At 37.4% G+C, this 27,658-nt stretch overlaps 1 protein-coding gene across 1 annotated transcript in view; it reads left to right on the top strand.

Annotated features, from left to right (window-relative positions):
• Positions 1-27,658, top strand: part of CSGALNACT1 (chondroitin sulfate N-acetylgalactosaminyltransferase 1) — a 107,905-nt gene that overhangs the window by 29,472 nt on the left and 50,775 nt on the right. Inside the window, exon 2 of the mRNA XM_044660831.1 lies at positions 6,431-6,647. Coding sequence (XP_044516766.1) covers positions 6,431-6,647 — 217 coding nt within the window. The remainder of the gene's footprint in view (positions 1-6,430; positions 6,648-27,658) is intronic.

Here is a 27,658-nt window from a genome sequence, read left to right as displayed (position 1 = left end):
GGGATTTTTAATTTGCTTGCTTTCTAATTTTTTGAGTTGCATGCCCAATTCATTGATCTCTGCCCTCCTTAATTTGTTAATATATGCACTCAAGGATATAAATTTCCCCCTGAGTACTGCCTTGGCCGCATGCCACAGAGTTTGGTAGGATGTCTCATCATTGTCATTTTCTTCAATGAAATTGTTGATTGTTTCTATGATTCCTTCTTTGACAAATTAGTTTTGAAGAATCATATTATTTAATTTCCAATTAGTTTTTGATTTTCCTGTCCAGGTGCCCTTACTAATTATTATTTTTATTGCATTATGATCTGAGAAGGTTACATTTATTATTTCTGCTCTTTTGCATTTGTTTGCAATGATTCTATGCCCTATAACATGGTCAATCTTGTGAATGTGCCATGTGCAGCTGAAAAGAAGGTGTATTCCTTTTTGTCCCTATTTATTTTTCTCCACATATCAACTAAATCTAATTTTTCTAGGACTTCATTCACCTCTCTTACCTCTTTCTTATTTATTTTTCAGTTTGATTTATCTAGATCTGACAGAGGAATATTTAGATCTCCCACTAGTATGGTTTTACTATCTATTTCCTTCTTGAGCTCTGCCAGTTTCTCCTTTATGAATTTGGGTGCTATGCCTCTTGGTGCATACATATTGAGCAGTGTTATTTCCTCATTGTTTATACTGCCTTTAATCCGGATGTAATGACCTTCCCTGTCTTTTTTAATCATACCTATTTTTACTTTCGCTTTGTCAGAAATCATAATAGCCACTCCTGCCTTCTTTTTCTCATTTGATGCCCAAAAGATTTTCCTCAAACCCTGAACCTTAAACTTGTATATGTCCACCTGCCTCATATGTGTTTCTTGTAGACAACATATGGTGAGATTTTGGTTTCTAATCCACTCTGCTATTTGCTTCTGTTTTATGAGCGAGTTCATCCCGTTCACATTCAGAGTTATAATCATCAGTTGTGCATTTGCTGACATTTTCGAATCCTCCCCTATTCCTACCCCCTTTTTCCTTATACTTTTTCCTTTTGCTATTGAGCTGCTATCCCTTATCCCCTCCCTTGATTAACTTCCCTTTCTACCCCCTCCCTTATTTTTCCCCCCTCTTTTTGTTTTTAAAGTCCTTATGAATTCCCCCCCTCTTCTCCCCTCCCTTTTTTTGACCTCCCCACTCCCCTGCTTCCCTTGGTTTATCCCTTCTAACTTTCTCAGAAGGGTTAGATAAGAGTTTTATGTCCCAATGGATAGTATAGCTACTCTTCCCTCTCTGGGTTGATTACACTGAGAGTAAGGTTCGATTATTACCTCTTAATGCTCTGTTCCTCTCCTTCTTATAATAGTATTTGTCCCCTCTCCTTCCCATGCCCTTTTTGTGTGTAATAGAATATCCTATTTTCTTATTCACTCAAGTTTCTCTTGGTGTCCCCTGCTATTCACCCCCTCTTTCCCATTCCCCATGTCATCTTAGATTATTTAGTGTTCCTCCCTCACCCTGTGAATTATTCTTCTGATTACTATAATAGTGAATATTATAATAGTGAATAGAGTTCACTACAGAGAATTATACATAACATTTCTCTACATAGGCATACAGATAATTAGATCTCACTAAGGCCCTTAAAAAGGCAAATTTAAAAATTATAAGTTTTCTTTCTTTCCATTTTGTATCTTATTTACCTTTTCAGGTTTCTCTCGATTTTTGTGGTTGGATATCAAACTTTCCATTTAGCCCTGGTCTTTTCTGTGCAAATACCTGGAATTCTTAAATTTTGTTGAATGCCCATACTTTCCCCTGGAAATATATAGTCAATTTTGATGGGTAGTTGATCCGTGGTTGCAGGCCCAGCTCTCTTGCCTTTCTGAATATTGTATTCCAAGCCTTGCGATCTTTTAGCGTGGAGGCTGCCAGATCCTGTGTGATCCGGATTGGTGCTCCTTGATACTTGAATTGTTTCTTTCTGGCTTCTTGTAAGATTTTTTATTTTGCTTGGAAACTCTTGAATTTGGCAATTATATTTCTGGGTGTTTTCTTTTCTGGATCGAATGTAGTGGGTGTTCTATGAATCCTTTCAATGTCTATATTGCCCTCTTGTTGTAGGACTTCAGGGCAATTTTGCTGAATTATTTCTGTTAGTATGGAGTCCAGGTTTCTATTAATTTCTGGTTTTTCTGGAAGACCAATTATTCTCAAATTTTCTCTTCTAGACTGGCTTTCTTGGTCTGTCACTCTCTCATTGAGATATTTCATGTTTCCTTCTATTTTTTAAGTCTTTTGACTTTGTTTTATTTGTTCTTGTTGTCTTGAAAGATCATTAGCTTCTAATTGCTCAATTCTAGCCTTTAGGGATTGGTTTTCGGCTATAATCTTAAGGTTTTCGGCTATGATCTTTTGATTTTCGGCTGTAATCTTCTGGTTTTCGGCTATAATCTTCTGGTTTTCAGCTATGATCTTCTGGTTTTTGGCCATAATCTTCTGGTAATCCTTTTCAATCTGGACATTTCTGGTGTTCAATTTGCTTCTCAGTTCATTTCGTTTCTGAGCCTCACTTTCCATTTGCAAGATTCTACCTTTTAAACAGTTATTTTCTTGCCATATCTCTTCCATTTTCCTCAAAATCTCAGTTTTGAACTCTTCCATAGCTTGTGAGGAGTTTTCCTTATTTGAGGAGGGTCTGGATGCTTGTTTGTTCTCCACCTCTGTTTGCTTGGTTGTCTGGATTTTCTCTGTAAAAGTTGTCGAGTGTTAAAGAGTTCCTTTTCTTGTTGTTTATCTTTCTCTTCTGAACTTCCTGAGTCTGGGTAGCCATCTTTAGCCCAGCAGCTTCTCAGGTTTATCCTCGCGCTCAGGGTCTGTCCGCGGTCTTTTGGCTCCTGAGGTCTGAGTTCTGGTTTTTTCCAAGGTCAAGCCCCCTGGGTGACCCCCTTGCTTGATCCTGTGCCGGAGGTTCCTTTACAAGTCTCCAGGTGCTGCTTCCATAGTCGTATACCCGTCTACGCTGGTTCCCCAATCAGGGTTTCAGAACTTTAGCTCATGGCTGTGTCTGCTTCCACCCACGCCTCCGCCACTCCCTCGCTCAGAGTTCGCGTGCGTTCTTTGGCTTTTTGGGGTCCCAAATCTTGCTGCTCTCAGGAAAAGGCCCTGGAGCTGCCAATGACTCTATGGGTGCCCCAAACTTGCTCTATTTCTTTTTAGCTGGCTTCGGCGCTATAGGTGTTATGTGTGTTAGGGGTGGAGGTGGAGTGGTTGCTCAGCCCGTGATTTAGTGAGAGCTGTTTCACCTCTTTATAGCATGGAAATGTCCTGATTCCACGTACCTTCCATGCTGTACCCTGTTGTGGGGTTCCTCCATTCATCTGGACTTGTTTTTATGTCCCCTTGAGGAGTCTTGTGTGTTTCAGTCAGGAGAGGTTAAGAGCTGCTTCTTGCTCTGCTGCCATCTTAACCCCGCCCTTCATCTTTTCTTATAGCACAGTAATATTAAATCACAATCATATACTACAACTTGTTCAGTCATTCCCCAATTGATGGACATCCCCTTAATTACTGATTCATTGCCATCATGAAAAGAATTTTTATAAATATTTTTGTACATATATAGAACATTTCCCTTTTTATTTGATCTCTTTGAGGCATAAACCTATTCCTTGTATTGCTGAGTCAAAGGGTATGCAGTTTTAATCCAAATTATTCTCTAGAATGGTTGGACTAGTTCACAACTCCATCAACAGTACATTAGTGCACATATTTTCCCACAACCTCTCCAGCATTTGTCATTTTCCTTTTCTGTCATCTTAGGCAATTTGAGGGTGTGAGGTGGTACCTCGGAGTTATTTTAATTTGCATTTCTCTAATTATCAGGTGGCACATTTTAGTAAGGACATTAAAACTGTACCTTCATCAGAGGAGGATAGACCAGGATGATGATAGGACTGAAACCATGTAGTACAATTACCAATTTGAAGGAACTGGTGATATTTATCTAGTCTGAAGATAATATGGCTTGGAGAGTGGGAAGATCAATGATCATCTTCAAGGATTTGACGGGCTATTATGTAAAAGCAATATCCAATTTGTTTTATTTGGCTGCAGAGGTGAGAACTAGGACCAATATTTACAAATTGCAGAGAGAGACATTTCAGATAGAAATAGAGAAAAGTCTCATAGCTATCTAAGCATTCCACATGTGAAAGGGCTACCTCCTAAAGAAGTGGGCTTTCCATCACAGAAGTGGTAGAGGCTCACTGACGCTTTGCAGACAGAATATCAGATTTCGAGTCAGAAAGACCTGAGTTCAAATATGGTCTCGGATACTTACTAGCTCTGTAATCCTAGACAGGTTAACTAAACTTACTTAGTCTAAATTTCCTAGTCTGCATTTATTAAAAACTTACTATATTTCAGGCATTGTGCTAAGTGCTGGGAAAATGAATAGAAACTTTGTCCCTCTCCTTAAGGAGCTTCTATTCTAAAGGGAGATGAAACATTTAAAAGCAAGATGAACAGTGATGAGGGGTGACGAATAGAGAATCCCAAAACTACAGGAAGAGATCCAGGATCAGAAACTGGAGAGGACTATATGGCTGGTGTGGGCCCTTTCTTAAAATCTAGGAATAGTAATGGCACTTACCTTCTGGTTTTATTGTCAACATCAAATAAGGAAATATGTGTAAAGTGCTTAGCAAGCCTTAAAGTACTTGATGATGAAGATATTGTTGTTAAGATAATTTCTACTCAGATGTGGGTTGGAATAGATAATCTCTGTGGTCTTTTTCCACTTTGTGGTTCAATTTCTTTCAATACACAAGCATGTGGCTTATAGTTCTTTGGGGCCTGTTTTTTGAGCTCTTTGAAGGTAATTAAGCTCTCTATGACTATTTTCACTATCTTGGGTTTCAATTCTCCATTAACCATTTTTGTTATCATCTCCTTTTCTAGAGAAAACAGGCACAAAATGGGAATTATATAATTCTGCCCTCTTCCCATTGTCCCTTATCATTGCCCATCCACCCAAATTTAATTCAAGAAAATTTTCAACTTGTTACTATGTGAAGATACCTGTTCTAGCTATTGGAGCAGATACAATATTTATGTAAGTCATGGCTCTTGTGTATATGTTCTTATGGAACATATTGTTTAATAATTCAACAATTCATCTATTAATGTGCATGGATCTCTGCTTAGCCTTGGACTCATTGCTGCTGCTCTAGTGTAGTTGCAGTGGAGTGTAGAACGAAAGAAGTGGATAGAAAAATTCCTTGTTTTGGGGGAAGTATGGCCTAGTAGAATCCTGGCATCAGGAAGGCTCTTGGGAATGAGGCAGAATATTTGTGCCTTACTGTGTTCTGTCAGCATCACTAGACACATTTATCAGATTGAGCACTAGGGATGGAAAAACCATACCTTTTCCTATTTTTGTCATCCTGTTAAACATGCCTATCATGTCAGAAATGGCAGTAGCTGTGAGAGTTGTCTCTAACCTTATAGAAGACCCAATCCCTCTTCAGAATGTTAAAGGGCAAGTCAACCATGAATATTTTAATCATAGGATCACAAATTTAGAGTCAGAAAGGACCTCACAGGTCACTTAATCCAAATTTCTTTTTTTCCAGATAAGGAACCTGAGAACCAGAGACCTTAGACAATTTGCCCTAGGACATATGAGTCCTAGGTGACAGAGAGAGGATTTGAACTTGGGTCCTCTGTCTTCAAATCCATTGCTTTTTCAATTATATCTCGCTGCCTATTTATAACTTCTGAAGATTATCCATAAATTGGTTCTTTTTATATTTTTAGTTAGAAGCATTGTAGGTAGAAATTATTTAGTCAGTTCAGTCAAATATTTATGAAAGTAGCATTTTCAGAATTTATCACAAGGCTTTTATTTAATAAATATTTGTTGAATATGCTATTGCTGAATAAAAGCATGGATAAATTTCTAAAAAAATATATTAATGAAACACCTACCAAATGCCAGGCACATGTAGGAGGTTACAAAGAAGGGCATAAGACAGTTGCTGCTCTCAAGGAGCTCACAATCTAACGGAGGAGACAACATGCAAACAACCAGGTTTAAGCAAGCTATGTACAGGATAAACTGGATATAATCTCAGAAGAGAAACACTTAAAATTAAGGAGAACCAAGAAAGGCTTGTTAAAGAATGTGGCACTTTAGCTGAGACATGAAGGAAGCCAGAGAGGCCAAGAAGTAGAGATGAGGAAGGAGAGAGTTCCAGGCTTGGGGGATAGCCAGGGAAAATGCCAGGATGGAGAAATAAATTTAAAATTTTGTTTTTATTTTAAGAATTCTCCACCCCGAAAGAGATTGATTTTGTACTAATTCTCAGCCTATCAAAACTGCACCAGCAGCTAGGTATTTATATTTTAAAAAAACCCACATATCCTGTTCTTCTTACAGGGATTTACAGAACAGAAAAGGATAAAGGGACTTTGTACGAGCTCACGTTCAAAGGGGACCAAAAACATGAATTCAAACGACTTGTCTTATTCCGACCATTTGGTCCCATCATGAAAGTAAAAAATGAAAAACTCAACATGGCCAACACACTTATCAACGTTATCGTGCCCCTGGCAAAGAGGGTGGACAAGTTCCGACAGTTCATGCAGAACTTCAGGTTGGTTGGTTTCTACATGTTTATCTTTCTCAACATGATATACATTAGGAAGTTGATGTCATTTCCCCATCCTCCCCTCACATACAAAGGTTTCTTTCTTTTAGTGTCCAAGTTTGTTTTCTTCATACAAAGCATAACTTGTATGTACCATCGCTTAAACAAAATTGTAATTTCCTAGGAAGCATTCCTGTACTTGTAGCAATAGAAATGAAGTTGAACAGTTGTGTTTTATCCAGGAGTTAAATGGCTGGCATGATACCTGCTGGTGTTTTGATGTCTCGAGCCTGCTGTGTTTGGCACTTTTTTGAATCATTGGAGGCAAGTGTGTTGGTAACACTTCCCAGGTAACCAAAATTTTCTTAAAAATAGGAACCACATTTTTAGCAAGCAGAGAGGTGTGGGGTAAAATGGTCTGGAAGGCATCCAAATAAGAATTGGGCTTGCAAAGAAGAACCTTTTGACCTTGCTTCCTGTGTCCAAGATTGGATCCCCCTCTACTGCCAATCCTTGCCATAATAGGAGCAAGATTTGATCAAATTAATATCTTTTCTCACTTCTAATCCATGTCACCATAGAACATTATTGTAAATAAACAATGATTCAGTCTGTCTTGTGAGTTGTATTTCATGAACTCAGAAAATTATGCAGAGAATTTAGATTTTTTTCAAGAGACTGGTAAGATGTATAAGACACTAAAACTCACTAGAATATCCTACATATACAGAATCCTAACCAGAGCTGATGTAATTTCCTTGTTTTAAAATGAGTTTTATAAGCCATATGTTAAATTGTAGAACCATCAAATAGTAGTAATATTAAATCTAATCATTGTCAAATTGGATAGTTATGAACCTTCTATGCTGATGTATAGTAAAGTTCTCCCCGACCTAACCTGCCCATCCTAATTCCTAATGGGCTTGTAGATTTAGTCTACAGGAGGACAAAACATGCACTCTTCAGAAATCATAGGAATGAAGGTTTTGGACTAGATTATCTTTAAAGTTAGACCTCAGTTAACACCATTAAGGAGCAGCATATGTTAGCACTTAAAGCATGTGGCTAGCCCCAAACTAAAGAGAAAGCCTTTTCTGTTTTCCCAAGATTTTACCATTACTTCAGCCCTTGGTAACATTAAGTCCAGAATTGTAGAATCTTAGCCCTGGAAGAAACCCCAGAGGTTATCTTGTTAAGACTTGGCCATATGTAGGAATCACTTTTATAATATTCTTGTTGGCTGGTCATCCAGACTTTGGTTAAATACCATCAGTGGGAGGCAGTTCTCTATCCCATTTGGCAGCTTTTCCTTTGCTAGTCAATTCCAGTGAGAAAGTTCTTTTATTATTTTGAGGCCAAGTCTGTTTTCTTTATGATTAACACTCAGTAGTCATATTCTTTTACCTAAAGAAACCCAGAGTTATTTCCCTATAGTATCACAGAAAGAGCACTGGCCTGGAAGTCATAAAACTTGAGTTCAAGAGCAGTGGTCTCATCCAAATTACTCATCCTCTTTTGTCCTTGGGTTTTCTAGCTATAAAATGGGAGCAAACATCTATGCTTCTTGCCTTATAGAGTTATTATTAGATAAATGGTAAAATGTATAATTGTAAATTGTAAAACATTCTATTCATGTGTATTTCTTTCTACATAACATCCCATTAAATATGTGAAGAGAGTGATCAAGTTTCTCTTTGGTCTCCTGTTTTCCAGGTGACATCATCCTTCATTGTGGTGTTAGTTCTCCATATGCCATGGTTTAAAGATCCTTTGAGATTGCTTGCAGTTTGGTTTTCTGCCATAATATAATCTGGAATAGCAATGAAGCAATACTTAAGACTCACTTTAGTGCCTGGAATTTCCCTTTCATGTGACTATTTCTTTAGTTTTCATTACCTATCCTTATTCATCCTCCTGCCTCCTAAATAGTAATATTCCCCCAAACTTTTGTCTTTGGCCCTCTTATTCAATTCTTTCCTCTAGGCCCTTTCTTTTTAGCAATCTTATTTTCTTCCATGTCTTTAATTTTTACTTTTATGGATACTTCAGTATTTATTTACTTCTGTAAAATAGGGATAATAGTAAAAGTTCCTTCTTTATGAGGTTGTTCTGAGGATCCAATGAAATAACATATGTAAAATATTTTACAAACCTTCAAATAGTATATAAATATTAGTTCTTATTTATTGTTACTATAATACTACTAATAGTATATCATAGTTATAATTCTAACAGTACAATTAAAGATATTATCAATTATTATTTTATAACAATCATTGGAGTGTTTCTGTAACACCTCTTGTGCTCCCAAGTACTGAGAGTGGTTTTCTATGCTGTTCTTCTAGCATTTAAACCTAATACTAGATGATCTCTTTTCTTCCACTTCCCCTGGCCCCTTTTAACATTTCTTTGTTTTTCCTTTGTGTCTTCTATTTGGAATGGCAGCCTTCCAGGCAGGAACTTCTATCCTGTAAATGACTGAATTCATGGTTGGCAGTCAAAACTGGATCCATTTGTTTGCCTTGAGACTTGAGTGTGCCTCTTCACATCTCTAGTAATAAATCAAGTTCTCTGGGTTGAGAAGTTGCAAGTAATCTTAAAGATCAAAGGCAGTAAAATTGGGTTCTCAAAACAAGCCAAGCAATGGAAATATTTGGGTTCTAGGAAGTTGTGCTTAAGAGAGGCTGAGTACTCACTTAGGTGATTTAGGTTATGTGGGTTCCTATGGGTACCCATGATGCAACACGTAAGTAATTCACAACAGGGACACTTGAGTGGAACGGTATTGACAAGTGAAGTAGATCCAGCCTTGGTTAAGTGCTATTCTCTTTTTTCCATCCATCTCTATCCCTTTTCTTAGTATGTGACCTCATCTACTACTTTGTCATGAGCTATCTCATCTCCCCTTCTCTATTTCTGAAAACCTCTCAATATCTTAATTCTTCTTCCCCATAGTCCCAGAGGATGGGGTTTGTAGTCTTTTCCTGTGCTAATCTATCCATTTGGACTTGGACCCATTCCCTCTGCTGTCCTCAGGGATATTGATTCATCATCTCTCATTCCTCTTTCATATTCCCAGTTTCACTCTTTCTGTCACTTCACCTGTGCCTACAAAAATACTTACATCTCCCTAATCCTAAATAAAATCTTCCTTTGATTTGTCTATTGTTCTATCTTTATACCTTTGTTGTTAAAAATAATTACAATAGTCATCTACACTTACTGCCTCCAATTCCTCACCACTTATTCACTCTTAAACCTCTAGCAATCTGATTTCCATCCTGGTGACTTATTCAAACGTACCTTATTAAAGTTAAAAGAAACTTTTTTTTTAACTCTTACCTTTCGTCTTAGAATCAATACTATGTACTGGTTCCAAGACAGAAGAGCAGTAAGGGCTAGGCAATAGGGGTTAAGTAACTTACCCAGGTCACACAGCTAGGAAGTGTCTGAGGACAGATTTGAACCCAGGACCTACTATCTCTAGACCTGGCTCTCAATCCACTGAGCCACCCAGCTGCTCCCCAATTACAAACTTCTTAGTCTTAGTGAGCATTGTGCTTGTCCTTTCTGACACATCTGACGTTGGCCGTGCTCTTCTTTCTTGACATTCTCTCCTTAGGTTTCATGGCACTCCTGTTTTCCTCTTTCCTGTCTATTTCTTCTTAGTCTTCTTTGCTTGTTCATATTTTTCCTCTTTCCTGTCTATTTCTTCTTAGTCTTCTTTGCTTGTTCATAGTCTTCTGCCTTCAGCATATTAATGTCACCCAAGTATCTGTCATGGATCCTTTTATTTATCATCTCTAGATACCCTTTCTTTTAGCAATCTCCTTTTCTTCTTTCTTCTGTCTTTAATTTCTACCTTTCTGCCTACTTTATTCGCTTAATGTCTACTTCAGAGTGGTGTACATGATGGTCCATTCATATCTCCTAATGTTGGAGGAGTGACTTCTATTTATCACCTCCTGTAAATCCTTCACAAGAGCCTACTCAGCATTGTGCTATCCATTGCATGGATTCCAGCACAGTACAAGAATTTTTTATTGGTTATTGTTTGTTCTTGTTATATGATTGTTTTCTCTCTGAGCCTATCCTTCCCACACCCTACCATTTTTTTGTTATGTTGTAGAATAGTTTAAAGATATATTTTGCCCTGTTTCTTGTGCTATTTATGTCAGTCATGTATCTTTTATTTAAATTTTATATTTTTCAATGAACAAAAATCCACCATCTCTCTCTCTTCTATACTCCTCTACCCTCCTGATTGATAACAAAAGCCCCCTCCCATAATATACATGAGTAGTCAAGCAAAACAATTTTCCTCATGGCCAGATATCTTTCTTTTACCTTTCAAATGAACTCCAATCTTGATTCTTAAGAGATTCTGGAATTCTGTGATTGCTAGGCATATTGCATCACTAGAAGAATAAATACATACACCCACATATATATGCATATATATATATGGGTACATATATGTACCCCACAGGTGCCCAATACATATATGTATATATGTCTATACACCTATACATGAATGTACACACATACATGTATATACACATATATGCATATATGTGTGTGTATCATAAATATGGTAGGGTGTGGGAAGGATAGGCTCAGAGAGAAAGCACTAAGATTAAAGAGGAAACTCTTTTTGTAGAAGGTAGAACTTTAACTGAGACTTGAAGGTATCCAGGGAAGCCTGGAAGCAGAGATGAGGAAGGAGGAAGTTTCAGGCATAAAGAACAGTCAGCAAAAATCTACAGATGTCTGTGATGGAATGTCATGTGTGAGTGACAGCAAAGGATTCAAGAAGACAAGAAAAGTTGGAAGGGGCCAGGTTATGAAGGATTTAAAAGCCAAACTGGATTTTATATTTGATCCTAGAGGTTAATAGGGAGTCATGGGAGTTTATTAAGCAAAGGGACGACATGATCAAAATTGCACTTTAGGAAAATCAGTGACAGGTTAGGAGAAGTTAGACTGGAGTGGGGAAAAATTTGTAGCAGGCAGACCTACCAGCAGGCATTGCAATGGTCCAGGCATGAAGTAATAAAGGCACCAGAGGGTAGCAGTAGCAGAGGAGAGAAGCAGGAATATGTTAGAAACAAAGATATATATTGTGACTAAGATAGAAATGATAAGCCTTGGCAGAAAATTGGATAATATAGGACATGAGAAGGAATGTGGATATGAATTTGACACCTAGGGTCATTATTGTACTATATAATTCCCCAATGCAGTATACAGTCCCCTTCTCTTTCATTTCAATTATGAACCACTCTTTTTTTCTTCAGTACTAGACAAAGTTATGGAGACTAGTGGACCTACTCTTTGGGCTTTTTTATCAAACTACTTGAAATCTGGGCATCAGATAATCTTAATATATTTGATTCATACTCTCTTGAAGATTAGTTGAATTCTTTTGACTGATTGTAGATCTCATGTAAGCACCAATAATTTTTATACTTGCTGTAATGGTCTAGGGCAATGATGGTGAACCTATGGCATATGTGCCAAAAAGGGCACACAGAGCCCTCTTTATCAGCATGCCTACTGTCGCCCACCAGAATTTGTTACTACAAAGCCAGAGTGACTCAGGGTAGAGCTGTTCTCTTCCCCATCTCCATGCACCTGAGGACATTCTTTACTTCCCCTGTCCCTCTGTCCAGCTGTCCAATGGGAGCACTTCCACCTTCCCCTGTCTGGGGTAAGGTGGGGAGCTCACATGCTGTGTGAGGGCGAGGTGCAGATGCTGTTGAATGAAGGTGAAGGTGATTCCCCTGGAGGAGCTGGAGAGGTACTAGGTTTGAGGGGATCATAGCTCACAGGGTGGCACATAACTGGAGGGGAGCAGAGCTGAAGTGAAGGAGAGTTGGAGGGGAGCACAGCACTGGGACCACTCTCCTCTCCCTCCCTAGCTCAAGGGGAGCTCTTCCTCCCCTCTCTGAGGTAAGGGGAGCAAAGTGGTAGGGGTGGGGGGCATGGCACTTGGTCTCTAAACGGTTTGCCATCACTGGTAGAGGGTAAAGATTTCTTCTTTCAAAGAGGTAGAACAATGAACAAAGGGAAAATCTATTGTGAATCTGATTGTCACTAACAAAGAAGAACTGTTCGTGTGTATGGAATTGGTGGAGATATTAGGAGGAAGTGACCATTACGTTTTATAATTTGTGCTAGAAAATAGAAAAGCTAATATGTCTTGATGTAGGCTAGATGAAGAGAGAACAGATTTCAAAGGGTTAAGAGAGAGAATAGGTAGTATCTCATGAACCAAAATTCCACAGAATAAGTTAGCTTAGGAAGGATAGGAAGCTCTCAAGAATAAAATTCCAAAGACACAAAGAGAAAAAATTCATATAGAGAGGAAAGATGGAATCGTATAAATTAGAACAATGTAAATATGCTGGGACTTCATTAACCGATTTAAGTTTACAAAAGATAAGTACAGAAGATGGAGGCAAGATTAGGCAACTTATTATGAATACAAAACCTTCTCCTGTGAGCAGCAAGACTTAAGACCCCAAGAGGCTAAAGAACCAGACTTTGAGCACAGATCTTGAGCATAGGCACAGAATCAGGCGCAGACTCAGGTTTAGACTCAGACTCAGATGCAGAACCTTAGCCCAGGTGAGGACCTTGGGTGGGCACCCAGTGCAGAGGGGTGCATGACTGTGGAAGCAGTGCCCTGAGACTGTTAAAGGAGCTTCAGGCAAAGGAACAAGTAAGGGGACCACCAGGAGGCTTGACTCTGAGAACAACTGGACCTGAGACCTCAGGAGCCTAAAGAGTGCAGACAGACTTTGGGCATGAGGATAAAGCTGAGAGGGTGCCTGGCTAACAATGGTAAGCCAGTCGCAAGAACCCCAAAAGAGAAAGATTAAGAAGAAATCTTTAACACTCAACAACTTTTACACAGAAAAAATCCAGACAACAGAGCAAACAGCAGAGGAGAACAAACAAGTAATCATATCCAAACCTTCCCCCCAAAATGAAAATTGGTCACAAGCTCTTGAAGAGTACACATGAGAACTATGGAAGAGATTTGGCGAGAAGTGGGAAATAGCTCAAAAGGAAATTAAAAGATTAAAAGACAGAAACTCCAAATTGGAGAAAGATGCCCCCAAATCAAAAGAATTGATAAGCAAATTGGAGACCAAAATAAAATAGTTGGAAAACAGGATAGTCCAAATCGAAAAGGAAAATCAAAAGAATATAGCAGAAAACCAGTCTCTAAAGACAAGAATTAGGCAAGTAGAAGCCAATGATCTCTCAAGACAGCAATAATAAATAAAGCAAAGTCAAAAGACTGATAAAATAGAAGGAAACATGAAATATCTCACTGAGAAATTGACAGATCAAGAAAACAGGTCTAGAAGAGACAATTTGAGAATCATTGGTCTTCCTGAAAAAGCAGAAATCAATAGAAATTTGGACTCCTTACTAAAAGAAATTATTCAGCAAAACTGCCCTGAAGTTCTACAACAAGAGGGCAATATAGACATTGAAAGGATCCATAGAACACCCTCTACACTAAACCCTGAAAAGACAACCCCCAGAAATATAATAGCCAAATTCCAGAGCTTCCAAGTAAAAGAAAAATATTACAAGAAGCCAGAAAGAGACAATCCAGATATCAAGGAGCATCAATCAGGATCACAAAGGATCTGGCAGCCTTCACACTAAGAGACTGCAAGGCTTGGCATATGATATTCAGAAAGGCAAGAGACCTGGGTCTACAACCAAGGATCACCTACACATCTAAACTGAATATATACTTCCAGGGGAAAGTATGGGCATTCAACAAGATAAAAGATTTCCAAGTATTTGCACAGAAAAGACCAAGACTAAATGGAAAGTTCGATATCCAACCACAAAAACCAAGAGAAACATGATAACATAAATAAGAAACAGAGGGGAAAGAAAGAAAACTCTTATGTTTAAATTTCCCTCTTTAAGGGCTTTAATGAGATCAAATTATTTGTATTCCTATATTGAGAAATGTTAGGTGTAATCTTCAAAAACTGTATTCACTATTATAGTAATTAGAATAATTATTCAAAGGGAAAGGTTAGAGCACTAAATGGTCTAAGATGAGACAGTGGGGGGGGAAGACAGGGGTTAATAGTAGATGGCACCAAGAGAAACTTGAATGAATAAGAAAAATAGGATATTTTAAACCACATAAAGAGGGCATGGGAAGGGGAGGGGATGAATACTATTATAAGAAGGAGAGGAAGAGAGCATTAAGAGGTAATATTTAAACCTTACTCTTCAGTGGAATTAACCCTTAGAGGGAAGAGTAGCTATATCCATTGGGATATGGAATTCTGTCTAACCCTACTGAGAAAGTCAGAAGGGATTAAACAAAGGGACCAGGGGAGTGGGGAGGTTGTAAGAGGGAGATTTTAGGTATTTTATAGATATATATTTTAAGTGTGGCCACCAGGAATCAACAATTCAGGTTGATTCCGTAATTAAATCAGACCCAAGTCAGCATCAGGTTAAGGCAGTTTATTTACAATTAGGAAGGTAAAGGTATGGGAATAAAGAGAAAGGGAGAGGCTAGTCCAGGCCTGCAGAGGCCTGGACGAGAGAGAAGGTTAAAAGGCTAAATAAATTAGGCTGCAAGCCACAAGGCCTAGCAACCAGATAGGCTAGTTCCTACTTAAGGCAGGGTTTGGAAGCGGCCTAGGTAGGCCAAGGAAGTCAGCCTAACTTACCCACATGACAATATAGAGTGCAAGTAGTCTGTGGTCTCAGGAGATCCTTCAGCACCAAGTTCAAGGCGGGAACTGCCTCCACAGGAAGTAACCAACATACTTAAAGAGACAGTGTCTTTCATCACTTCCCGTGGGTCCACCTCTAATTCAAGTGGACAAATGGCAGTCTCTACACTGATTTTGGACTGCCCAAAGGGCAGTCCCTTGTTCTTGATTTGTTACTTATTGTCACGTGTGGGTAACTCATCTCCCCTCCCCATTAAGGGAGGTGAGGATTACATAATTTCTATGCCTAGGATGAGTAGAATTTTGACTATGAATTGGCTAGAGTTAATTCTATTTACACAAGGTCAAAAAGAGAAGGGAGGAGAGAGGGGAGGGAATTCATTAGGCCTTTAAAAATAAAAAGAGGGGAATAATAAGAGAGGGGTTAGAAAAGGAAGTAAATCAAGGAAGAGGACAAAGGGGACTGGTCTAAAACAAACCACTGGTTTAAAAAGGAAATAGTGTAAGAAGAAGAGGTAGAACTAGGAGAGGATACCATAATGTTGGGGAATACACAACTGATAATCATAACTCTGAATGTGAATGAGATGAACTCACCCATAAAATGGAAGCAAAGAGCAGAGAGGATTAGAAACCCAAATCCTACTCTATGTTGTCTATAAGAAACATATATGAGGCAGGTGGACATACACAGGTTTAAGGTCTAGGGCTGGAGCAAAATCTTTTGGGCTTCAAATGAGAAAAAGAAGACAGGAGTGAGGATCATGATTTCTGACAAAGCCAAAGTAAAAATAGAGATGATTAAAAGAGACAGGGAAGGTTATTACATCCTGATAAAACGCAGTATAGACAATGAGGAAATAACAGTACTCAATATGTATGCACCAAATGGTATAGCATCCAAATTCCTAAAGGAGAAACTGGCAGAGCTCAAGAAGGAAATAGATAGTAAAACCATACTTACTAGTGGGAGATCTAAATATCCCTCTTTCAGATCTAGATAAATCAAACCAAAAAATAAATAAGAAAGAGATAAGAGAGGTAAATGAAATCCTAGAAAAATTAGATTTAATATATGTGGAGAAAAATAAATAGGGACAAAAAAGAATACACCTTCTTTTCAGCTGCACTTGGTACATTCACAAAGATTGACCATGTAATAGGGCATAGAAACATTGCAAACAAATGCAAACAAGCAGAAATAATAAATGTAACCTTTTCAGATCATAATGCAATAAAATTAATAACTAGTAAGGGCACATGGACAGGCAAATCAAAAACTAATTGGAAATTAAATAATATGATTTTCCAAAACCAGTTAGTTAAAGAAGAAATCATAGAAATAATCAATAAATTCATTGAAGAGAATGACAATGATGAGATTCTTTTTTTTTACCAAATCCTGTGGGATGCAGCCAAGGCAGTACTCAGGGGAAATTTATATCCTTGAGTGAATGTATTAACAAATTAGAGAGGACAAAGATCAATGAACTGGGCATGCTAATTAAAAAAATGGAAAGGGAACAAATTAAAAATCCCCAGCTAAAAAACAAATTAGAGATTATATAAATTAAAGGAGAAATGAATAAAATTGAAAGTAAAAGAACTATTGAATTAATAAATAAGACTAGAAGCTGGTACTTTGAAAAAACAAACAAAATTGACAAAGTACTGGTCAATCTAATTAAAAAAAGGAAAGAAGAAAACCAAATCATCAGTATCAAAGATGAAAAGGGAGACCTCACCTCTAATGAAGAGGAAATCAAAGCAATCATTCAAAACTATTTCACCCAATTATATGGCAATAAATATAGCAATCTAGGTGATATGGATGAATATTTACAAAAATATAAATTACCTAGATCAACAGTAGAAGAAATAGAATACTTAAATAATCCCATATCATAAAAAGAAATTGAACAAGCCATCAAAGAACTCTCTAAGAAAAAATCCCCAGGACCAGATGGATTCACAAGTGAATTCTATCAAACCTTCAAAGAACAACTAATTCCAATACTATACAAATTATTTGATATAATAAGGAAATAAGGAGTCCTACCAAACTCCTTTTATGATACAAATATGGTATTGATCCCAAAGCCAGGTAGATCAAAAACAGAGAAAGAAAACTACAGACCAATCTCCTTAATGAACACAGATGCAAAAATCTTAAATAGAATACTAGCAGAAAGACTCTAGCAAGTGATCAAGAGGGTTTTCCATTATGATCAGGTGGGATTTATACCAGGAATGCAAGGATGGTTCAACATTAGGAAAACCATTCACATAAATGACCATATCAATAAGCAAACCATCAAAAACCACATGATTATCTCAATAGATGCTGAAAAAGCCTTTGACAAAATACAACATCCATTCCTATTGAAAACACTAGAAAGTATAGGAATAGAAGGACCTTTCATAAAAATATTTAATAAACAGCATATATCTAAACCCATCAACAAGCATCATATGCAATGGGGATAAATTAGAAGCCTTCCCAATAAGATCAGGTGTGAAACAAGGATGCCCACTATCACCTCTATTATTTAACATTGTCCTAGAAACACTAGCATCAATTAGAGAAGAAAAAGAAATTGAGGGTATTAAAATAGGCAATGAGGAGACTAAGCTATCACTCTGCAGATGATATGATGGTCTACTTAAAAATCCTAGAGAATCAACTAAGAAGCTAATAGAAAAAACAACTTTAGCAAAGTTGTAGGATACAAAATAAATGTACATATATCATCAGCGTTTCTATATATTTCCAACACATCACAACAGCAAGAGGTAGAAAGAGAAACACCATTTAAAGTCTCCCTAGACAATATAAAATACTTAGGAATCTATCTACCAAAACAAACACAGGAATTATACGAACACAACTACAACACACTTTCCAAACAATTAAAACTAGATCTAAACAATTGGGAAAACATTGATCACTCATGGGTAGGATGAGCTAACATAATAAAAATGACCATTCTACCCAAATTAATTTACCTATTTAGTGCCATACCTATTAAACTACCAAAAAACTTTTTTTTACTGAATTAGAAAAAACTATAACAAAGTTCATTTGGAATAACAAAAGATCAAGAATATCAAGGGAAATAATGAAAATAAACGTGAAGGAAGGGGGCCTAGCAGTACCAGATATTAAACTATACTATAAAGCAGTGGTCATCAAAACAATATGGTACTGGCTAAGAGACAGAAGGGAGGATCAGTGGAATAGACTTGGGGTAAGTGATGTCAGCAAGACAGTGTATGATAAACCCAAAGAGCCCAACTTTTGGGACATGAATCCACTATTTGACAAAAACTGTTGGGAAAATTGGAAAACAATATGGGAGAGATTAGGTTTAGATCAACATCTCACACCCTACACCAAGATAAATTCAGAATGGGTGAATGACTTGAATATAAAGAAGGAAACTCTAAGAAAATTAGGTGAATATAAAATAGTATGCCTGTCAGATCTATGAGAATGGGAAAATTTTAAAACCAAGCAAGAGTAAGAGAAAATTACAAAATGTAAAATAAATAATTTTGATTATATTAAATTTAAAAGGTTTTGCACAAGAAAAACAATGCAACCAAAATCAGAAGGGAAACAACAAACTGGGAAAAAATCTTTATAACAAAAAACTCTGTCAGGGGTCTAATTACTCAAATATACAAGGAGTTAAAGCAATTGTATAAAAAATCAAGCCATTCTCCAATTGATAAATGCGCAAGAGACATGAATAGACAATTTTCAGGTAAAGAAATCAAAACTATCAATAAGCACATGAGAAAGTATTCTAAATCTCTAATAATTAGAGAAATGCAAATCAAAACAACTCTGAGGTACCACCTCACACCTAGCAGATTGGCTAAATTGAGAGAAGGGCAGTGTAATGAATGTTGGAGGGGATGTGGCAAAATTGGGACATTATTGCATTGTTGGTGGAGTTGTGAACTGATCCAACCATTCTGGATGGCAATTTGGAACTATGCCCAAAGAGCTCTAAAGGGTAGCGTTCTGCCCTTCAATCCAGCTATAGCATTGCTAGGTTTATACCCCAAAGAGATCATAGATAAACAGACTTGTACGAAAATATTTATAGCCGCGCTATTTGTAGTGGCAAAAAACTGGAAAATGAGGGTATGTCCTTCAATTGGGGAATGGCTGAACAACATGTGGTATATGCTGGTGATGGAATAAAATAATAAAAAAGGAATAATAAACTGGAGGAATTCCATGTGAACTGGAAAGACCTCCAGGAATTGATGCAAAGTGAAAGGAGCAGAGCCAGAAGAACATTGTATACAGAGACTGATACACTGTGGTAAAATAGAATGTAATGGACTTCTGTACTGGCAGCAATGCAATGACCCAGGACAACACTGAGAGATTTATGGTAAAGAACTCTACCCACATTCAGAGGAAGAACTGCAGGAGTGGAAACACAGAAGAAAAACAACCGCTTGTACACATGGGTTGATGTAGACATGGTTGAGGATGTAGATCTGAAATGATCACACCAATGCAACTATCAATAATATGTAAATAAGTCTTGATTGATCACACATGTTAAAACCAGTGGAAATGTGCATGGGATATGGGGGTGGTGGTGAAGGGGTAAGTAAAAACAAGAATTATGTAACCATGGAAATTTTTTCTAAAAAAATAAAATATTTTAATTAAAAAAAAACAAAATACAATATAATATTAGCCCATCTTAATAAAAAAGAAAAGGAAAGGAAAGAAAAGACCAGTATCAGAAGTGCTAAAACTCTGAATGAGCTGAAGATGGCATGTGCCCACTTCTCTACTAACACAGCTGCTGTATATTATGCCTCTTCCTTGGATTATTTTACTAGCTTCCCAACTGTTTACAGTATCTCTCCTCTGTGATTCTACCTTCACTTCCCTGACCAGAATCATCTTTCAAACGCATATGCTTTACTGTGTCAAAATCCTTCAAAATGATCATTTTGCCTATAAAATACTATATAAATTTCTTATGCTGACATTTAAAACCCTCTAAAATCTAGTGGCCATCTACTTTCCAACCTTATTTTAGACAGACTGGATTCCTTGCCATTTCTCTGCTACATCTTGACCCTGTGCTTTCATTCTGGCCATCTCTGTTTTCTCAAACATTTTTTTTCACATCTTTACCTTTTTAAGCCCTTTCTTTCTTTCATGGTCTAAGTCAGTAGTCTTTTATTCCATGTACTCTTCATATATATACACATATATATCAATTCCCCCACTAATCTCACCTTTTATTATGCTTATTTATATACATTAATATATGGCAAATATGTTGTATAGTGGATAGAGTGCTGGGCCTGAAGCCAGGCAAACCTGACTTCAAATCTAGTCTTAAATACTTACTACTTGTGTGACCTTTGCCAAACCACTTAATTTCTATACATTTCAGTTTCTTCATTAGTAAAATTGGGATAAAAATAGCCCCTAGAATATTTGTGAGGATGAAATGAAATATTTGTAAAGGACTTTGTGTAGATTTTAAAGTGCTATATAAATAGCTGTTGATATTTTATTATCATCATTGTTTGCTACCTCTACTGCTATGAGAAGGAAGATGTTTACTGCCACTGCTACTGTTACTATGTGTAACTTTATTATTATAAACTTTTTAAGGACAACTGTGTCGTATTTCACCTTCATATTTATGGTGTTTACCATGGTGCCTTGCCACAAGGAAGGTACTAAAGAAATGATTTTGAATGGAATTGTTTCTAAGCTTCCCAATTTAAGAATGAAGTGAGAGGAGGAGAAAGGAGTATTAAAATTTGAGGATCTCCAAAACCATAACTTCTGTGATGTGGGAAATGTTGGGAGGTGTTGGACACTTGTGGACAGGATTTTTTTATGCAGATATGAAGAAAAGTAAGCCATTACTTGTGAAAGATTTGTGACTTCATTTATGTATAATCTTTTTCTCTCTATATGGAAATGCCTATTTTATTTTGTTTTGTAAAATTTGGAATTAAAAAAGGGGAAAAATTGAGGGTCTGAAAGTATTAAATATGACTTTGCAACATGAGGTTTTTAGGAGGATACCTGATTCCTTATTATTACCTGAGACTTTGTGTCTTTGTGTAAATCTGGAGCCTTTGCCCTGGTGGAAGAGGAGGCCTATTGGGTTTCTCCTTCAAACTCAGATCAGCTAGGCAGTTCTTATATCCTGACCTGAAATGAATGTGCCCATTTAAATTCACTTCAATTTCAATTATACCAGTAATTATTAAGCATTTCCTGTATTCTACTCATGGTGGTAGATGCTAGAACAAAGTTTAAAAATGATACCTGTTCTTGAGCTTTCACTTTTCAAGTGGGATATATAAATCAAGGAAATCAGTCAAGCAACAAGTCCTTATCTTGCCATTGGACTTTGATGACAATGGAAGAGAAAGTGAAACTGTTGACTTTGGGCAACTCTGCCTCAGTTATATCCCATTCACAGGCAAGCCAAGACATCACCCTGTCATGCCATTGGTCCTCCTCAAAAACAAAGAATGAACAACAACTTATTAGGGACCCATTATGTGTCAGTCACAGTGCTAGGTACTGTCATATATGTTTAAAGAATGATTAATCCTCCTCTCAAGATGATTACATGTAAAAAAAATGATAAATCCAAATATACATAGTTTAACATAAGATAGTTTGAAGGTGAACCCTCAAAGTTGGGGAAGGGATCAGGAAAGACTTCATGCCAAGTATGGTGATTGACTTGTATCTTAAAGGAAGCCAGAGACTCTAATGAAGCAGAGATAAGGAGGATGTGTATCCCAGACATAAAGGAAAGCCAGCACAAAAGCATGGAGTTAGAAGATGAAGTATCATATAGGAGAGACAGAAAAGGCCAGTTGGGATGCATTGAAGAATGTGAGACCAGCAGGAAAGATAGGTTGTGATCAGGTTGTGATTGATGAATCTTAAAAGCTAAACAGAGAAGTCCATATTTTATCCTAGGAGCAATAAGAAGCCATTGGAGATCATTGATCATGGGAATGACATGGTCAGATCTGGCCTTAAGAAACATTATTTTGGCAGCAATGCATAGAATAGACTGAAATGAGGAGAAACATCAGACAGGGAAAATAATTAGGAAATTGTTAAATAATCTAGGCCAGAGGTAATGAAGGACTGAATTAAAGTAGCAGCTGTGGGACTGGAGAAAAAGAGTCAGATTGAAGAAATGTTGGAATAGTAGAAATGGCAAGACTTGGCAACTAATGGATAAGTGGAATGAAGGAGGAAATAAGGCTAATGCCAAAGTTACAAAACTGAGAAACTGGAAGGATGGTGTTAGTAGCAAAGGAAGGTGAAAAAAGACTGTATTGGTGCTGCAATGAGGCAATTGAGATTGGTTAGGAAGAGAACTAAGAGATATAGTGTCAGAAACATCCAGAGAGGGAATAATATCCAAGACTAGGTGGTCAGGAGTGTGAAATGCAGCAAATTAGTTGAGACAGATGAATTTTGAGAAAAGAACATCAGACTTTGCAATTAAGAGATCATTTGCAGCTTTGGAGGGAGTAGTTTCAGTTGAGCAATAAAATTGGAAGCTGAATTGCAAAGGAGGTAACTGAGAGAAGAGAAAGAGGAGACAGAAAGTATAGACTACTTTTGAAAAAGTTTGCCTGAGAGAGAAATGTAGAAAAATAGACTTGATGGTATGATTTGATGAAAATCTATAAGAACAACAGTGACTTTGGCATGTTTGAAAGACATAGAGAAGCAATCAAGGAGAGGATGAAGATTTGAGAGAGGATGACTGACAATCTGAAGATGACAGTGGCATCAAATACATCTAGGGAAAGGCTGGTCTTGGCAAGGAAGGGTACTTCTTTCTCTGCAACAAGGGGGAAGGAGAAGGGAAAAAGAAAGAAGAGAGAGAGGCAGAGAGACAAAGAGACAGAGACACACACAGACAGAGACAGAGACAGAGACAGAGACAGAGACAGAGAGAGAACATGAAAAGATTCTGAAATGAAGAGAATCAAAGAAGAGAGATCTCACATCAAATTCCTTTATTTTTTTCAGGAAAGTAAGCAGCAAGGTCAGTTAAGGAAGGGTTTTGCATTGCTGCTATGAAGGTCCAGTTGAGACTTGATAACTTTAAATTTGTAATATACCCAGTCAGCATACTTATAAGATTTCCTGCAGCTGTGTTCAGCCTTTTATGAATATTAGTGGAGTAGGCAGATGGAGGGGGGCACAATCCAGAGCTAAAGTTTGGTAAAAGTAGAATGATGATAGATCAAGGGATCAATGGATTCAAGAACAGAATATAGAATGGAATTGGCCCACTTTAGTGTTGAGGTTGGAAAGGGAGCTAAGTAACATCAGGAGTAATAAACTGAGAAAGTACTGAAGAGCAAATGATTAAAAGTCTTAATAAGGACAAAGAAAAGGTTGAGAAGTAAGGTACAGGGAGAGGCAGAATGATGGAAGGTTATGGTCAGAGTAATGCCATAGACAGAGAATATAGATAAAGCACAGGTAAGGAAAGTGGGGCAAAAACATATCAAACAAAGAGGTCCAGGGCAGTGTGATGTGGCAGAGCACTGTCTATGGGAGGTTAGTGCAGAGGTGCAATCAACCCTGCAAAAGGCTAACTGCAGAATTTCTGGTTAAGAGGGTTTAGAACCCTGACTAAGGGCAATTGATCCCGGAGGCTTGATTGCACCTCTGCACTACAAAATATATATATAGCAAATATCAGAAAAAGAAGTCTTTATGGAGGACTAGTTTCTTTTGAAGGTTTAGCTTTTCAATGACTTGTTTCCATTTCCCCTAAGATGAAAACAATTCAGAGAAGATCATCACTTGATTTTTATCAGCCTTTGAAGGAAAAGAGGGAGTGAGACCATTTGGTTGTTTATTGTCCAAATCATATGCAATTTCAGAGTTAACTTAGCCTTCAAATGCCACTATTCATTTGAAATTTCAGCATGTGTCTTGGCTTCATGGGTTGGCTCTAGATTTGATATTACCAATCCCTTCCTGGCTGCTTCTTTGGAAAATCCTATGTTAGATTAATTTCATTTTTATATTTTGCAAATCTAATATGTAGTTCTTCCCTCCTTCAAAGCCAAAGTTTTTGCTGAGTATAATGCTACAGGGCTAAGTGTACAGAGAAGAAAGTTGTATGACAATGATAAAAGGAAGCATACAGAAATTTGTGTGCAATGTGATATGTAGAACATGAGTTTGAGAATGGAGATGTAATCCTAGAACTGACACTGTTGCATGGAGGGATGGGGAGGCTATATTTGCATTATCTTTTTTTATAAGTTCATTTTTCTTTTGTCCTTTACATGGACACATTTACCAGCATTTAAAAACATCCAGAAAACCAATTTGGTCACAATGTACCTCTCTCAGTCATGCAATACACTTTAGCTTAACAAGCTAGGACCCAAGAATAATTTAACTGGGCCTCTATCTAACCTGCAGTAATGATTAAAGAGGTATCATTAAAGTAGGTTAATCTCAGTCTTTACTTTTGCAGAATTCAGTGGGAATCATCATTTCAGCTCTTATGAAAAAGTCAGAAAATAAGTAGAGACATTTTACCAGATTAAAAAAAAAAAAGAAAAATTAACATATAGCTATTAAAATATGGCAACTCCCCAAAAAAGGATCCCTTTCAACTTATGGATATCCATCAATTCAGTTGAATGATGATGGGGGGTAGAGGTGGGGAGGAAGGTCATGGGTCTGGTTCCTGTGCAAGACATTTACTTTTAAGTCTCTTTTGTGGCCACAGACGGTATCTCTAACTCCAGTCTGCAAATATTTTCTATTGACAAAGTGGAGCAGTGAAAATTCATTGCCACTAGTAGAAAATAAAATAAACCAAGTCTACTATGGTGGAGTGGTAGCATTATTTAGGTATGTATTCTGTACCTGTGTGTGTGTGTGTGTGTGTGTGTGTGTTCATTCTAATATACCTAGAGAGGCAGTAGAGTGGGAAAATTGCTAACCTTGGAGTTAGACTTCAGTTTGAATCCTCTGATGCCTATCACCTGTTTGCCCTTAGGCAAATTATTTAACCTTTCTGAGCCACAGTTTCCTTAACTGTAAAATGGGGATAATATCTATAACACTTACCTCATAAGGCTTTTAGGAAGATCAAAGGAGATACTCAGACACTTAAAGCAGCAGACCTAGTTTTGATCTCCACTGAGAGAATATAGAGAATCCCATAATGAGGCTAGAGAAAAACAACAGTCATTAAAGAGATGTGAAGCAGGTCTTACAAAAAATTTTTAAAGCATTAGTGTTTAGTCAATCTCCAAATCTTAGTCAGAAGGGACCTCAGAATCTGTCTCGTCCAACTGGTTCCTAAACAAGAATCCTGTCTGCCTGGTACCTGTCAGAGGCCAGTCCTACAAGGCAACTCATTCCCCCTTTGGATAACTACAATTATCACAAGGTTTCTTCATTACATCAAGCCTAAAAATGCTTATTTATACCTTCTATTAACTGCTCCAGTTCTAGGAGAAACACAGAAAAAGTCCAATACTTTTCCCCTTCCAGTACCTGGGAAAATATCATTCTCCCTACTAAAGCCCTCTCTTCTCTAAGCTGAACATCCCCACTTCCTATGACCCAAACCTTCTGATTTACCATCCTGATTACCTTCCTCAGGGCATAGTTCCACTTATCAATAATTGTTCTGAAATGTGATGACCAGATGTGGTCAGACCAAAGCAAAGCATGTCCTTTACTGTACTGGAGCAGTTCTTAAGTGCTTGTAGCATCTAAACCCCAGAAGAAAGGCTCTTCAGGAGGAAATGACAAACTACTCCAGTATCTGCCAAGAGAACCCCAAATGGGGTAACAGAGTCAAACATGACTGAAACAACTAAACAACAAATTTGAGACAAGATTTTTTAAATTGCTGTTAGGAGGTAAACACATAGAAAGATAAGTGGCCATACCAGGCAGTGTGTACAAAATGCCAAATGCATGGTATATATGGGTAAATGATGGAGCCTGTCTCTAGAATAGCTTTCTGCTTTTGTTTGCATCCTCTTCATTCACTGGGACTAACCCCCCAGAACATGGAATTCCCCAGCACTTGTTAGTTACTCCATTGGTTCTTGGTTTACCAACCAAGGTTGGCTCCCTCCTCTTCCTTGGTTACTGGATTATAGTCCTGTGCCCAGCTGCTTATTTCCTATTTTATCAGATCATTAGGTGGCTTAGAGGAATAGCAGTTTCAAAATGCTAAAATATGTTTCTTTTCCCTTTAAGTCCCTTTCAGAATCACTCACCTCTTAGAGATTTAAGAGGGATCTTCATCCTCAGAAGGAAATACTGCATCGTGATGTTTTTCACCTTTCCTTGGACATCTTAGCTGTGTCTAATTTTTTCCTTTACTCTTTCTAGTTGGAAGTTGACAGATATGAATGTTCTCTTCCTCAGCCCCTCCTGATTATATTCTTTCTCCAATTTCTCTTTTATTCCTCTTGGGGAAGCTGCCTTTGTATCTTTGTGTGGAACAAAGAGAAACCTTTCATTTAAATTTTGTATGCCTTGCTTAAAAAAAAAACAGCAAAAAACCCCCAAAACTAGAAAGTTCTTAAGCCATTCCTTACCGTGCTTTTCAACCTTCTGGTAGAGTAGGAGAACATAAAAAACCCATAATTTTGGCTTTCTTTACTGGTACTTTTGATTTTCTCACCACTTTCATTTCTGAATATACCTGTTTCAGCCTAGCAAGCCATTCCTCCAATCAATTAATCATCAAGCATTTAGTAACATGTGTCATCAGATCCTATGCTAGGTGCTAGAGAGAAAAAGGCAAAAATAAAACAGTCCAAATTCTCAAGTAGTTCAATATGACCAATCAACATACTGAACATGTTTGACAGTATATATAGCTCTCCACACCTGTAAGTTTACTTCTGTAAAGAAGGGAAGGAGACAACAAATTTGGTAATTATAGTTACACAATGGGGGCAGTAAGGTGGCTTAGTAGATGGTGAGCCATGTCTGGAAAAAGGAGGTCTTAGATTCAAATCCAACCTCAGTCAGACATGACCTAACTGTGAAACTGTGGGCAAGTCACTTAACTCCAATTGCCTAGCCCTTATGACTCTTCTGCCTTATAACTGATACTTAGTATTGATTCTAAGACAGAAGGTAAGGATTTGCAAAAATTAATAATAACTATACAAGACCATTATTAATTTGCTTTTTTCTTTCTATTGATATTGTTATAGTTAATATGTTTATTGTTTTCT

The sequence above is a fragment of the Gracilinanus agilis genome, chromosome 2 (assembly GCF_016433145.1).
Source record: "Gracilinanus agilis isolate LMUSP501 chromosome 2, AgileGrace, whole genome shotgun sequence".
Classification (NCBI taxonomy): Eukaryota; Metazoa; Chordata; class Mammalia; order Didelphimorphia; family Didelphidae; genus Gracilinanus; species Gracilinanus agilis.
This window is presented reverse-complemented; position numbering and strand designations above follow the sequence as displayed.